This window comes from Capsicum annuum, chromosome 1 (assembly GCF_002878395.1).
Source record: "Capsicum annuum cultivar UCD-10X-F1 chromosome 1, UCD10Xv1.1, whole genome shotgun sequence".
In the NCBI taxonomy this organism is placed as follows: Eukaryota; Viridiplantae; Streptophyta; class Magnoliopsida; order Solanales; family Solanaceae; genus Capsicum; species Capsicum annuum.
In genome coordinates, this window is record NC_061111.1 from 13173266 (window position 1) to 13188579 (window position 15314).

The 15314-nt window shown below is 32.9% G+C and overlaps 1 protein-coding gene and 1 long non-coding RNA gene across 2 annotated transcripts; both read right to left on the bottom strand.

Annotated features, from left to right (window-relative positions):
* Nucleotides 1-404: 404 nt before the first annotated feature.
* LOC124885880 lies at nt 405-1974 on the bottom strand. The gene is made up of 2 exons (XR_007043072.1): nt 1362-1974; nt 405-732 (listed from the first exon to the last, which is right to left on the bottom strand). It is a non-coding gene; the product is annotated as an uncharacterized LOC124885880 (long non-coding RNA).
* Nucleotides 1975-4990: 3016 nt separating this feature from the next.
* Nucleotides 4991-9940, bottom strand: LOC107868580 (serine/threonine-protein kinase SAPK3). The gene is made up of 9 exons (XM_016715267.2): nt 9179-9940; nt 8286-8360; nt 6714-6815; nt 6570-6623; nt 6389-6481; nt 6211-6303; nt 5828-5932; nt 5621-5719; nt 4991-5490 (listed from the first exon to the last, which is right to left on the bottom strand). The coding sequence occupies exons 1-9, from the start codon at nt 9299-9301 to the stop codon at nt 5215-5217; spliced, it is 1020 nt and encodes a 339-aa protein (XP_016570753.1). The 5' UTR covers nt 9302-9940; the 3' UTR covers nt 4991-5214.
* Between the last annotated feature and the right edge of the window lie 5374 nt (nt 9941-15314).

Here is a 15314-nt window from a genome sequence, read left to right on the forward strand (position 1 = left end):
TCTATTGCTTGGAAGGCAATTATCCTAACCGTTGGACTACAAACGCTGACACTTTTCTAAGTTATTATTAATTTACTTCTTGTAATTGGTGCATACTTTGAGTCTAATTACTTCGAATTCTCGTTAGAAATCCAATGTTGGAGGGTAAAGTGTTTTTTGTCAAAAACAATTTGTTATTCATTGCTTGAACTCGTTATCTCTGATTGAGGATGAAAGAGTACTTACTACTTCTCGTAACATTTGATGATAATACTACTGGTACTCTTGATATGTATGATTTTTACTTATAGATTTTGCTATTTCTTCTAATTAATAGAGTACTTCTTGTCCATTTTTTGGACGAAACGAAAGGTGACCTTTTCATATCTTTTTGAACGAAATACGCATGTGGTGCAAAATGCGAAGAACTCAACAAAATCTATCAATATAACATTTATTGTAATCCCATAAGTGAGGTATAAGAAGAATAGGATAGACGCAAGCCTTACTTCTACCTTCGTGGAATAGATATATAAATCAATTTCCGATAGATGATCTATCAATACAACATAGATACTTTTTTATTTTCAAGCTTAGGTTGATCTGGTCTTCATGTCCAAAATCACTTCAAAGTTCAAACTAAGTAGACTTATACTAAAGAAAAGAAGGAAATATAAAATATTAGATATCAAGTGCATTGACTTCTCCATGACAAACAAAGACGCCAGCCCTCCCCTCAAGGGAAATTCAGACCTGAAAAATATGAATTGGCATTAGGCTCTTTGACAACACTAATAAATGGACATGTTTGGCCAAGCTAGATTGCTTATAATGAGTGATCGTGATCTTTTCATATACCTTTGAAATATTTTAAATTGTTAATTATTGTGACTTGTAGTACTTCTTGTGTAGTTTGAATCTCGAGAAGTTCGAAAGTTGCAACATAAATTGAGATGTAGAGGGTATTTAACCATTCAAATAGTAACTAAGTCAAACGAATTGAATATGAGAGGGTATATAACTACTTACTTCCACAGTTGAAATGACGAGGAACAATCTTTCCACTTGAAAGACCAATATAATTTGAGAGACATCAAGTACTACTGTAGATGTTTGGTCATAGTAGATAGCTTATAACGAGAGTTTCTTTTGTCTGTGATCGTTTCATATGTCTTCGAAATATTTCAGATTGTTAATTATTATTGTGACTTATAGTATTTAACATACCCAGTGAAATTTCACAAGTAGGGTCTAAGAAAGGTAAAGTATACACAGATAGGTTGTTTCCTAAATATCACCCTCGGCTAAGGCGCAACAAATTAAATAGTAAATAATTAATAAAACAAACAAATTGAAATGGAGAGTGCAATACGAACACTTACTTCCACACTTGAAATGACGAGGGACAATCCTTCCACAAAACTGAAAGAGCAATATAACTTGAGAGACATCAAGAATTGTGGAAATCTTCCTTTGCTTTCCAATCAATTGGCAAACACACTCTAAGTGAGCTGGTTTCAATAGGCGGCAACAATTGGGCGATGGTGGTTGCCCAAATGCTATCCATCTACAATAATGTACCACTTGTTTCTGCTCCAATTGACATTCTCTTGGACCTATCCTTTGCCCATTGATCATCACCATAAAACACATAATCATCATCAAAATAAACCACAAAGTCTTGTGAATTCTCCTCATTTTCTCAATATGGTTACTGATTTTTGAGACAAATAAGTTTGGTTGCTCTACAATAAATATATATAGGGTAGGGTCAGAATAACGTACGAGGATTATCTTCCAAGTCGTATTCTATGCGTGTATGCATATGAAAGTCAACCTTTTCTTCATGATGTTGTTTGTCATTTTAATTCAGTGGTAGAATCAGAATTTTTTATTAAAATGATCAGTCAAAATATGAAGAAGCAAATATATGAATTAGCTAAGTCGAGGGAATTAAATATATAATGTAACAAAAATTATTCCTTCAGTTCTAAAATAGTTATCACACTTTACTTCTCGAGAGCCAGAAAATAACAAGACACCATCACCATATAAACCACAAATTCTTATGGTCACTCCTCACTTTTTTCAATGATTATTCTGACTTTTGAGACAGATGAGTTAGGTTGTTCTACAATAAATATTAAGGGTACTAAGGTCGAATAACATACGAGGATTATCTTCCTAAGTCATATTCCATGTGATACGCATAAGAAATAGTTAACCTTTTTTTCTTGATGTTGGTTGCTATCGAAATTCAACAGTGGAGCGACAATACTTACTACAATGAATTAAATATTAGAAAAGTAAACACATAAATAAGTTTTGAGAATTCAATATAAATATATAAATAAAAATATTGCTCGCTTTGTCTAAAAATAATTATCTCTTTTTGCTTATTCAATATTAATTAGACTAGTTTTTAAAGTTATATATAGATTAGATTAATTTAACATTTAAAAAATAGAATTTATATATTCACAAATTATAGGAAAAAGGCAGTAAGTTACAACTATTCCGTATCAATACGGTGACAAAATGCATTGTAAAATGTTGGTCAAAATTTACGTAATTTAACTTTTTTTTTTTTAAAAAAAAAACATGATAAGTATTTTGGGACGACCAGAATACTATCTACAAACTGTAATTTTTATGAGAAGGAATGTCAATTGACATGTTCAAAAAGGGTGTCTTCGACACTGATCTTATGTGCACATCGACTATTACATCGTTGATATGAGAAGAAAATCACAAAACAATTTTTTTCTTTATCGTAGCTTAGATTTGAACCTTAATTTCTCATGTTTTTATTGTTAGGTAGTGCACGAACAAAAGTCCCATATTAGGTAGATGAAGAAATTGGTAAACTACATATAAGGTGTAGGATCTCTTAATGGTTGAGGCATTTTGGAAAAAGCCGTGCGGACTTGGTCCAAAGCGGACAATAATATCACACTGTGTAAGAGTATCTTTAGGCTAATTAAGCCCAACAACTAGTATCAAAGCTCAGGTTTTGGTGAGATAAGTATGGTGATCTGGCAGAATGATGCGGTGCAGAGCTCGGTTTGCTTCCTTATGAGCTTGGAGATGCACACACAAGAAGAAGCTAGTTGCGGACTTCAGTTCCACAAATTAATAATCAGACGATGTGGGTGGCAATAAATGTATCTTGGTGACCCGTGGATCGTGGTAATGAATCACGTGAAATTTAATTCAAAGGGGAGATTGTTGAGTATCTCGGTGACCCATTGATCGTGGTAATGAGCCATGTGAAACTTAGTTGGAAGAGAAGATTGTTGAGTGTGCGAACAAAAGTCTCACATTGATAGCTGAAGGGATTGGGAAGCTACATATAAAGCATCTTCTCTTTCACTCTCTTTCTTCATTCGAAAGGTGAAAATCGAAAACGAAGCAAGAACAGACTTGTTCTTTGATAGAGTTTGCTTGATCAGTTCCTGGCCCTCACCACTTTCTGTGAGGCCTTTCGAAAAAAAAAAAATCATCCAAATTTAATCGGAAGCAAATAATATCACATCAGGTAAAAGTGTCCAGGGCCGATTGAAGCCAACAAGGAATGCAACAACTTGACTTCCTGATAATAATTTAAATATGAAAAGTTTGGCTTGTAAAGTAGTACTTAAACCAATAATAGAGAACATCAATATTATTCTTTTTGATCCTTCAATAATTTGGTAGCAATCTTTATTTTATGGCGGCTAGGATTTCATGTGTACAAGTAATAGTAATAAAATGAGAATAATGTTGAAGTCAATTAGTTTGAGATCATTAATTACATTGTTTTCTAGTCTATTAAAATATTGAGAAGGCGGCTAATGATGTCTCAATATTCCTGGGAATAATATACTAGAAAAATGAGCAAGTGCATAAACTTATTTTTACTTGGAAAACAAACTGATATGTTTACTTGCAAGGATTAATTACGTCCATACTTTTTTTAATAAGTTGTTTCTAATACTTTCTTGTTTGATGTTAAGATAAGACATGCATTATTAGCCAAAATATTCTGATATACGAAATATCTCGTGTTCACGTAGATTTTGGAAAAAAAGCGCTCCTTAATGTGGGCAATCTATTCTGTGCAAATATTAGTAACTACGGAGGCGTTCGATAATTTGTTTGTGAATGAATTATGCGTATTAAATTCTGCACAAGTAACACCATGTTTGATAGTTATTTAGGAGGCAAATTATTCACTAATATAATTAATATAGTGTTTGGTTTGCAATTTAGAAATTCACATAACTAATACATGTATAAGTTGTGAGAGAATATAAATATTATTTTATACGGAATAGAAGATGAAATAATTAATACATGAATAAATAATCCTGCATAAATAATACACAAATTTCCTCACAACTCAAACCCATAATCAATAGGCATACATTATTAGCATCAATTAATTGAAGATCATTCAATCGTGGATATATTTTACTTGGTCAATGGGAATGATATGAGGCAAGTCATTTCTCTCTTTAGTTGACCTTGCTTTTATATTATTTTCTAGGGCTAAATGACTTCAGGATGTGTGGAAAAACTAGAAATTTTCAACATATTCATTGAATAGTTATTCTATATTTGATTTTTCACGCCTCCTAAGATGATTATTGACATTTCTTTTATTCCGGGAAGAAAAAAAAGTAATATTTAACCTACTTTGACGAGTCTTCTTGGTGAAAATTCTAACTAAATCGCCGACTACAACATGTGATGTGAAATGTAGTGGTTGTAATCCCTCCATTGTACCTAGAGGTTTCAGATTCTATGCCTGGAACTGTAGAACTTACTATAGAAAGCACTTTACCCCAGCTTGGTGGGGCTTACCCAGCGTGAGTCCGAATTAAACGGGATAGGTATGTTCAAACCTCCCCGAACTAGTAGGGGAAAGGTCTGAGTACACATTACCCTCCCCAAACCCCACTTGTGGGATTACACTAGGTATGTTATTGTTTGTTTGTTGTAAATAAAACGATTATTGACACGTCGAAAATATCATTAGATGTTACAAACTAGAATGGAAAAAAAAAATTGTTTGGTGCAACATTACATCCATGTAACAAATTGAAATGCACACCTTAGAACTCAGTAAATAGTTCTGTGCACAACCATTGCATCAGCACAGCAGATAACTAATCTTCTATACACCATGGCAAACAACTCAAAGAGTAACAAAAGAAACTTTGCTCTTACAAGTTCAATTGATAAATGTCATCCTTAGACATAAACAGCAAAGTCACTGCTGCTATCGACTTCCGATTCAAGGTCTTCCTCTGTATCATCTTGCACTGTTGTCCCTGCAGGATCTTTCCCTTCAGGCTTTGACACTACTCCAGGTATTTTTGCTTCTTGTATCATCTTCATGATTTCTTCCACACTTTGTTGTAGTTGCTCTGACGCTTCTTCATATTTTGCTTGCTGACCATCCATCAGTTCTTTTGGCAGATTCTTTAAGAACCAGGGATGTTTCTTTATCTCAGGAATAGTGATTCTCTGTGCAGGGAATTCGAAAGTTCAATGTGAATTAAGCTTAACTATAACACATCGCGATACATGTTACGTTAATGAACCATATTTGAGTCATGTTTACGTTAACCTTTTCTCGAGTTGGGAAGAATCTTACCTTTGAGGGATTTGCAACAAAGATTCGCGAAAGGAGGTTCTTGCAATCTGCTGAGATTCGTACATAATCGGGTATGGAGTATTGGGCACTCATTATTCTCTGACAAACAACGGAAAGATTCATAAGCAGCTGCTAGATTGACGCTCTTCAAAAATCTCAACGTGCTCTTACTAGTTCAAACATCAAATGAAAGTGTACTCAACTCACCCCAATGGTTTTCCTGAAGTTCTTCGGATCTTCAGGATCCTCAAAAGGGTATGCTCCTACTAACATCACATACAGTGTCACCCCGCATGACCACACGTCTGCGATCTGAAAAATGCACGACTATCACATGAGCACAATATCCAAGTGAAACAACAAGAAAATAATACGATCATGTAATTAAGCATTCAGAATAATATACTAGCGTCGTGTTAAATGTAACACAAGCAGGGCCCCTTGCACATGAATAATAAGGTAAATTATTAGGCCAATTTTATACTTCTAATCATTGGGAGGGTTTGTTCAACTAGTGTTAGAGGCGTGAATACGGAAAAAAAAATAGTCCGTGACACAAAACTAAGTAAATGTTTGAGAAGAAAGCTTGCCTTCCCATCATATTCCTTCCGTGACAGGACCTCAGGGGCAATGTAAGCAGGTGTTCCTACTGTTGACTTTGGTTGTGAATGTAACAATCCAGACTGCATAATGAAGTATATATAAATATATTAGTGTCGTTTTAAATGTAACACAACCAAGCTTCTCTAGTAGAGAACAAGAACAAACCTTAGAATAACCAAAATCGCATATTTTTAGTCGAGGTGAAGGACTTCCATCAAGAAGAGTGTTCTCCAGTTTCAGATCCCTGTGACAAATTTCCTACAGGAAAATGAAAGTGCAACGTGAGAGTGGAAACTCTCTAGAAAGATGAGCATTGTACAAAATGTTGACGAATTTTCAAGTGTACCATGGCATGACAGTAGCTGACTCCAGATGTTAGCTGTTGGAAGAAGAAGCGTGCCTGTTGTTTGTTGACACAAAAACGAAGATGATAAGTACATCATTTTCATCAGACAGGGGAATATAACAACAAATTGGAGATCTGTATAACCTCGTCTTCACTAAATCTGCCAGCACTGCATATTCTACCAAAAAGTTCTCCGCCTGCTGCATATTCCATAACAATTGCCAAATGTGACGGGGTAACCAAGACCTATAGAAAAAAAAAGATGGGCTTGCACAGGTTAACTGTTAATGTTATAGTTGTCCGTTGTGTACATTGCCATTCAATAACTTCTACTCAATTAATAGATGCCTACTCATGCTAACATCTACTCGAATACTAATGAACAAAATGGAGTGACACTTTAAAAGTGAAACTTGGTCCTTGATTTGATTCATACATGCAGAAGACAGCTCAACTCTATTAGCGATTAGTCGTTCCTAACCTCGGAAACAGTTTTGCATGAAACATTATAAAATTGCAGAAATTAATCATTGGAAACATCTTTGAGGCAGGTCCAAATGGCGGTGGATTATGGAGTGCAGCAACTTGTCAAGTTTAATAGGAGTAGTAGATTGCAGAGTGATGGAGTAACTGGTAAAGTTGTTGTCATGTGACCAGGAGGTCACGGGTGAGCCTTGGAAACAGCCTCTGGCAGAAATGCAAGGTAAGGCTGCGTACGATACACCCCTGTAGTGGGGTCCTTCCCTGGACACCGCGCATAGCGGTAGATTTAGTGCACCGGGCTGCCCTTTTTAGTAGATTGCAGGGTGTGAATAATTTAAAAGTATCATCAGTACACACAAAAAATGAAGAAAACAATCAATCCATTGGCCAACTACATAAAAAAAAATTGCGTCAAACAAATATCTCTAACTAATGAACTCGTTGTTTGCATTCCACAAATAATCATCACTTTCAGTGTCTTCATAGGGGCTTATTGTTAGGATTTGTCCTAAATTTCTTACCTTACTTGGATTCTACCATAATTGTGTTTTATGGAAAAGGTTTCCAAGTAGGAAAAAATCTCTTTCCTATTAGAGTTCTATTAGGCTTATTCTTTCTTGGAAGAAGGTTATGTAACTCTATAAACAGAACAGAAGACCTCTTCTTCGACTTTTTCAATATTAATTTTTCATGTGTAGGCCGATTGGCCAAATAATATCAATAATATGTCATTTCGAACCCAACACTTAGGTACTTGGAGTATGAATTCCTAGACTACAAAAGGAACTGTAAATATTGTTGAAGTTAATTAAGTTTAGAACTGCAAAGATCTACTCGATACAAAATCTGGCTTATTTACTCAAAATATACAGTCCTGCTTACATATAACGAACTATATTAGAATATATCGATGTTTCCACTATTTTTGGGAAGCCAACGCAACACTGGAAGGAGATACTCAATATACACAGCTAGAAAACAGGACTATGTAGTTTATCTCTATTTTCGCTTATACTTTTGGAGCCATCTTAATATGTCAATCATATATATCCAGGTCAGATAAAACCATGTGATCTCTAAACTGGCAAGCTATGCTCTACCGAGCCTTATGTTTTGAAATTCAGCAGGGATAACAATGTTGCTTTAGGCAAGATAATAGATTCCTTGAGCTGAAAACATCGGAAAAATATGCATTTCTTAAGGTACAACAAATAGGTATACAAAAATATTTACCTCTTTAAACCTGACAATATTTGGATGCCTCAACGATCTATGATTTATAATTTCCCTCTGCACATTCTCATCAATCTGAGACGAAAAATAGAATAAAACAGCAGTTACATCAAGCTAATAGAATCGGAGAAAACAATTGCTACCATACTGTAATATAAATATTACATCATGCTGAAGGCATCTTGACACTACTTAGTAAATACAGGAGGAAAATGTACTTAAAAAAGCTTTTGTAATGGGCCAACATTGCCCCTTTTAAAGCTTATTGTTGTTGTTGTATCAAGGAAAAAACATCTAGAACACCTTATTCAGCCAAACAACTAATGGTTTATCGGTGCGGTGGTTCAAATTAAATTAACCATTATCCAGAAACACATCCCCATTCCCACAACAACAACAACGTACCTAGCGTAATCCCACAAGTGGTGTCTGAGAAGGATAGAGGGTACACAGACGTTACCCCTAAATTTTGAGTTATGTTCTCACTTCTCAGAGTTATCCAGCTTTCAAAAGTTGAGTTTAGAATTTTTTTCAAGAGAAGTACTTAATTCCTTTACTTTTTATCAAGATTTAGCTCAAAACTTATAGCAAATTAAAAAGCTGAGTTTGCAAACTCAAACTCCAAAACATCAAACAAACACCAACTAATACATTGGTTTGCCACCAACATATAACTGGAAAAGGCAACTGGCTTACAAAACTTTCCCTAAATTAAAGCCAAGTTCAGTCTTGGCTATGCAAGAATAAGCTAAGTATAGTACCAGTAAAGTAGTTCACTACAAAAAAGCAACCAACCAAGCAAATCCAGCACAATCCATAACAAAGTGAAAAATAATGACAGCATCTACAAACAAAAGCACAAAAACAAACTTTTTCTATAACAAAAAGCTTACCTTTTTCCCTCTTTCTATATATTTGACAGCAAAAAGCTCCTTTGTCTTCTGATCCTTAACTAACCTTGCCACCCCAAAATTCCCAGCACCAAGTTCCTTCAAAAGCTCATATTTTTCCTCCATTCTTCTTCTATATATATTATATCTCAATCCAGTCAAAAATCAATAAATCACACCCCCCACAAGCTCTTAAACCTCACACTCAAAAAACCAACCAATGATACTCCCAAAAAAAAAAAAAAAGAAATACCCAAAACCCAAATCAAGAATAACAAAAAGACTCAATTTTTTTCCTTTCCAAAATCAAGAAACACAAAAAGACTCAATTTTTTTCCTTTCCAAAATCAAGAAACACAAAAAGACTCAATCTTCTTACACTTTGCAAGAAACACAAAAAGACTTCAAAACTTTAACAAGCAAAAAGTACACTAGTTCCTGACCAATCCTCAAGTAGTACTTGCTAGTATTTATAAATGAAGAAGAAGACAAAATGCAAAAAATATTTAAAGTGTGTACATAAAAATAATTAAAGAGTCTGAAGTAGTACTAATGGTTAAACGAAACGACACGTATAATATTAATATAATATTAAGGGGTTGGCTTCAAAGTTCAATAAGTGGTGAAGTGACTGATTATCTGACACTTGGTTATGGCTGATGTGGATCCATTATTTAAGCTTCTAAAATGGACATAAGATAAAAACTTTTGAAATTCAATGTACCAAAAAGATAAACTGTTGTATATGGGGTACCAGCATTTCTGAATATATTATCCAATCATGAGCCACTGCTCTATTTAAGTCTGCCGACCTTTTGTGACATTTCTTTTGCCATTTTGTTTGCTTTTAAAATATCGATCCGTTCTTCGTTTGATAGGGTGTATAAGAATAAATAAAAAATATCAATATATTTTTAAAGTTTGACAAATAATACGTATATATTTTTTTGTTATATTTTGGGTACAAGTATATTTTTATCGTTAATGAAAATATATATATATATATATATATATATATATATTCTCACTAATAGCGGGACACGTATCGTGATCATGTCCATTTGTTTATTTTTATTTATTTTATCTTCAAATAATTAAATTCATGTCCGAACTTAATAAATTCAACTCGACCAGATCTAATAGGAGGTTCAAGAGACATAACAAACGTGTCATCATTCATCCGTCGGTTTATTCTCCCACTCTCTCACTAACATGATCGTGATACATATCTATCATTAGTAAGAAGGATATATACGTATCTTTTCATTAACGTATGTTTATATTCAAAATATGAATAGATATAATTCAAATATATATTTTGTACCTTTTCACGTTAAAAATATAGCCTAGCAATTAATAACGTAGGCCAAAACTTATTGTTCGAAATTTAATATATTTATGTTTATCCAAGTCATGCTGACAAAAATCATGCAAACACCATAATTATAAAATAAAACTAATTGTATTTGATGGAAAGTAGAAGTCATGAAAATATATTTTATTTTTAATTAAAAAAATAAGTTGTGTACAACATTTGGATCCTACCGTTGGTGGTCGGTTGGTAGCTTTCATTCTGTTTAATGATGCTATTATTAAGTATTAATTTTATGTTACTTAAGAATTATTTTTATGTCCAAATTACATGTACATCTAAACCCAACTTCTTCATATTATATTTAATCTTGAAAAAATCTCCCTTTCAATATGATGCATCTATCTCCATTTTCTTTTTTTATTTCTTTTAAGAATCATTACTATTATTATTATTACTATTATTATTATTACTATTATTATTATTATTATTATTATTATTATTATTATTATTATTATTATTATTATAGGGGGAGTGTGGGACTGGGAGAAGGACAAGAAGGTAGAATAGTACATAATAAGATTCGATCCTGTACTATTTTGCAGAGATACAGTCAGAATTTCAACTAAAGAGATTTAATATTTGAAGAAAAATTAGTTGAATGGAGTTCAATACCTACTATTTATACATAATAGTAAGTATTTTTAATCATATATAAATATTACAGTTTTGCGGCAAAAAAAGTTCGAGGGTTCGAATGAACCCCTAGCCGAAGGTTGGCTCTGCCTAGACTCGTCAATATGAAAGATTAAGAGTAACTCAAATAATGCGGTAAAATTACGTATATAATAAGTATAAATAACATAAATACCAACCTTTTAAAAGTAATTACACTCCCTCCCACTTTTTTAATTACTTTATTCTCTCTCCCTATTAATATACATAACATAGCCGACATATACATAGCATTCTATGTATATGTGGGATTTTTGTAATATGTTTAGGAAGTTGAGATTTTTTGTAATATTGAAAACATAAGTTGTGTATTTGTGTAATTTTTTTATATAATATAATAATTGAGAATATTGTGATTGTGAATATTATTAGAACACTTCTTAAAATGGATGGCCAAAAATTGTATCTTCACTTGCTGTTGGCCTCTTGTCTTAGTTCCATATCTCTCCAAATTATTGGACTTATATTATTTTTAATTTGAAAGTAATTTTGTTTTTTTCTCATAAGGAGTAATGTTTAATATTGAGAAAGTTGTATTGATATTTTACTTTTAGAAATGTAAAATGTATAGCCTGCTAAATTTTTTAATAAAACGTTAATTTTTAATTATTTAAAAAGTTAGGCGATATAAATCTATAATTGATTTTCATCTCATAACAACTTTAACATGATGGTATTGCTCTAGATATTTTGTTTTCTATGAATTTCTTCAACCCTTTTCAATTTTCGCAAAGTTTTAATGTACTCCTTTAATTTCTTTTAATGTCATTATGCTATTTTATTAATTTATAAAAATTTAAAAATTCACGGGGCTTATGCCCATGCGTTGGGGCTTATATCTCATTGTATTGTATATTAAGTAAAATGTCTTGTCTTGTGCCCCTACTTTTTAAAACATTGAATTACATAACAAACAATTGGGTATCAAGGTTTATGGGTCAAGGTCCAACACAAAAGTGTCGATACAATTTCACCATTTTAGTCTCTGAACAAATTTCAAATTTGACCCAATGAATATAATACAGGCCCTCATGAGGTAAAAAAAGCCCAATAAAAATAATTTGAGTCCATGGATGATAACGCTCAACTTACACGTCAATTTAAGTGCAAGACGGTCGTCGTTAATATATTTATCCAATTTTGAAGTCGGAATCGAATCCACGAGGAATAATGTGAGTGGTAATCAAGTTACTTCGAAATAATAGATACTAGCTAAATCCAAACCAATGTTACAAGAAGGTAAAAATGAGGGATAATGGTATCTACACTAATGTTTCTTTTTGAGTTTTTCTAGTATAAATTTGGGGCTACGAACAATTAGAGTTTTAACATGTATGCACGGATCTTGGGATTATGGACTACTAAGGGAGTGATATGTGGGTGTGAATGATCAACATCAATTTAGATTTAGTAAGTCAACTATGGGTAGGTTTGGTTATTGATTTTGATGCTAGTCTTTCAACAAAATATCAAACTTTCACCCATTGATTCTTTCGAATACTTAATAGGTGTGTTCATGAACAGTTGGTAACCACAACCTCAATCTAGGCATCCTTATTTCTAGGATGATGTCCATGGTGTAGTCAACCTCACATTCACCCTTATGTCTTATAAGATAGTAAGAATTGAGCAAACTACACTTACAATTGTCTATCATTGCTCTGTTCTCCACATCCCTCTTTCGAGAATGATATGGATTCCCAAACTTCATCCAAAACTCTTCTTTCAAAGATGACTTCGAGTTTCTAGAGTATAGAGCTTTCACTCATCATATCCATGTGGGTCTTTGAAGTTTTCACCGATCAAATCCCAACTAAGTTAGTGTAACTATGATAAAACCCATAAACATGAACTACTAAATAGAAGCTAATCAATAACAACCCCAAACACTTTAACCCTTATTCACACATAACCCCAAGAGGGAGATCTAGCTACATATAAGATAAATAAGCATGGATATATCCAAAATCTCCATTGAAATGACTTGTTGAAGATTAAGTGAATGTTACTTCAAACTTGACACTTCCAAAAATCAACAATGGAAGTGAGCTAATCTTCTACTCAGAAAGTCTTCAATATATTCTTCACCCAAAAATTATACAAAATTTTCTTCTCCAAAAATGGTGGCTATGAATTCCAAGAACTAACACCTAAAAATTATTGGGGAAGATGGAATATGATACATGAATTAAGGATTTGGGTCTTTTTGGCTAAAATTGGGATCAGCCATGTATATTTTCAGTTTTCCCTTTGGCTGAATTCTTTCGCTAAGCCGCGATCAAGCTAGCATGGTCGCGCCTGGGCTTCCACGACAGCGATAGGTAAACGCGACCGCGATGTATTGGCCCTGCTTGACTACTGCGATCGTGGTCACCAGACCGCGACCGCGGTAACTGAGTCCTTTCTGCTCAGGTTTTCAGCTACACTTTCTTGCTCTCTTTTTGATCATTTTGACGTCCAATCCACATCTTTTCATCTCTTCAACTCTATGCCTACAAAGAGTGGATATTAGTGCATTTCATCACAATTATTTCTCGTTTGTTTATTCAAAACAAGATGACGTGTACGAGTGGATATTAGTGCATTTCATCACAATTATGTCTTGTTTGTTTATTCAGAATAAGATGACGTGTACGAATATTGAGTGTGAATGAGTAGTAAAATCACCACTTATCAATGAACCAGAATGAGATATTACTAATTCACCTTAAAGATAACTCACTACAAGCGTTCAGGAGGTTGTGTTCGACTGAAAAAGTAAGGGCAAGGATACTAATTGGCTAAGAGGCCTTAAATATATACATAGACATATACATATAAAATAATATTGTAAATTTAGAGTTGTCTTTTTTATTCTTGCATGTTAGTTATTTTTTACTAGTATTTGTAAAAGACAGATAACCTTTATATTCACATATTAATATGATTATTGATAACAGAAAGAATTAATTATAGTTAATAAGATGTTAACCATTTTTTTTTCAATACATTAACTTGGATGTTGTTGTTAAAACTTTATTATTAGTATGAATTTTGAGTTGTTTAATTTAAAGTTCTAAATATTTCTAGTAAAAATTAGATAGTGTTTTCTTTCTTTACTTCTTTTTTTGAATAATTTTTTTTTAACATATTTCACTATCTTCATTATTATTTTAAGAGAAACTGAAATCATAAACTATTAATTTTGTTGAGGTCTCAAAATTTTGAGGGTTGAGGCCTATATAGCTCTTACGCTTTTATAACTCGTACTATTTTATTGAAATAACCAAATCAACGAAACTTAGGATATTGACTCATAAGTGCAAAAGAAGAAGGAAGAGAATACGTGAAAAAAATGTCAAATTTCGAAACGAAACTATCTAATAGTAATACTTTATCACGTATTTAATTGCTCGATTGAAACATATTTTAGTTGAAGTATCTAAATGAAATTCGCGAGAAAATTTAAGATGTTGTCAATATATCTACTCTTTATTTTTATTTTTTATCAAGATTTTTCATGCTTTCAAAGTACGTACAAATGGAAGAAAATTACATCTTACACCAAAACAAAAAAAATCCTTGGCACTATTTACCCCCAACAACTAATTAGTTACGCATTTTTTTTACTTGTTTCTTAAGACTTGAGAGTAATGATACACCTAATATACCATTTGTTTAGCATTTTCAATGTACCAATTTGAAATGACAATTAATGCTAGACTAAACCTGTCAAGTGGGCTGGGCTGGGCCAACACGGAACTGGCCCGTTAAAATTATCCGGGTTTCGGGCTGAGCAGGGTCCTGGTTGGGGTTAAGTGGGTCGGGCCGGTCCGGACTCAACAGTAAAATTTTTAAAAATAACCCTAACACGGCCCACCTAACCTAACCGGGTCAAACCCACTAAACCCGGTCAAACTCAGTTAAAAATTTGGTCAAACCCGGTCAAAAATTAAAAAAAAAACTTTTTTTCAATATACACTATGTATACCCACCTACATACATTTTAAATACGCTAAACAACATATATACACTATATATATAGTATATACTACATTAGAATTTAAAATATATATACAAATATACACTACAATATATATATATATATATATA

Excerpts from the sequence above, each read along its gene's own strand:
- LOC107868580 (XM_016715267.2), bottom strand. The coding sequence starts at position 9,301 with ATGGAGGAAAAATATGAGCTTTTGAAGGAACTTGGTGCTGGGAATTTT. Across the intron at positions 6,624-6,713 it reads GCAGATTTAGTGAAGACGAG|GCACGCTTCTTCTTCCAACA; the intron begins GTTATACAGATC and ends AACAAACAACAG. Across the intron at positions 5,720-5,827 it reads ACTTCAGGAAAACCATTGGG|AGAATAATGAGTGCCCAATA; the intron begins GTGAGTTGAGTA and ends GTTGTTTGTCAG.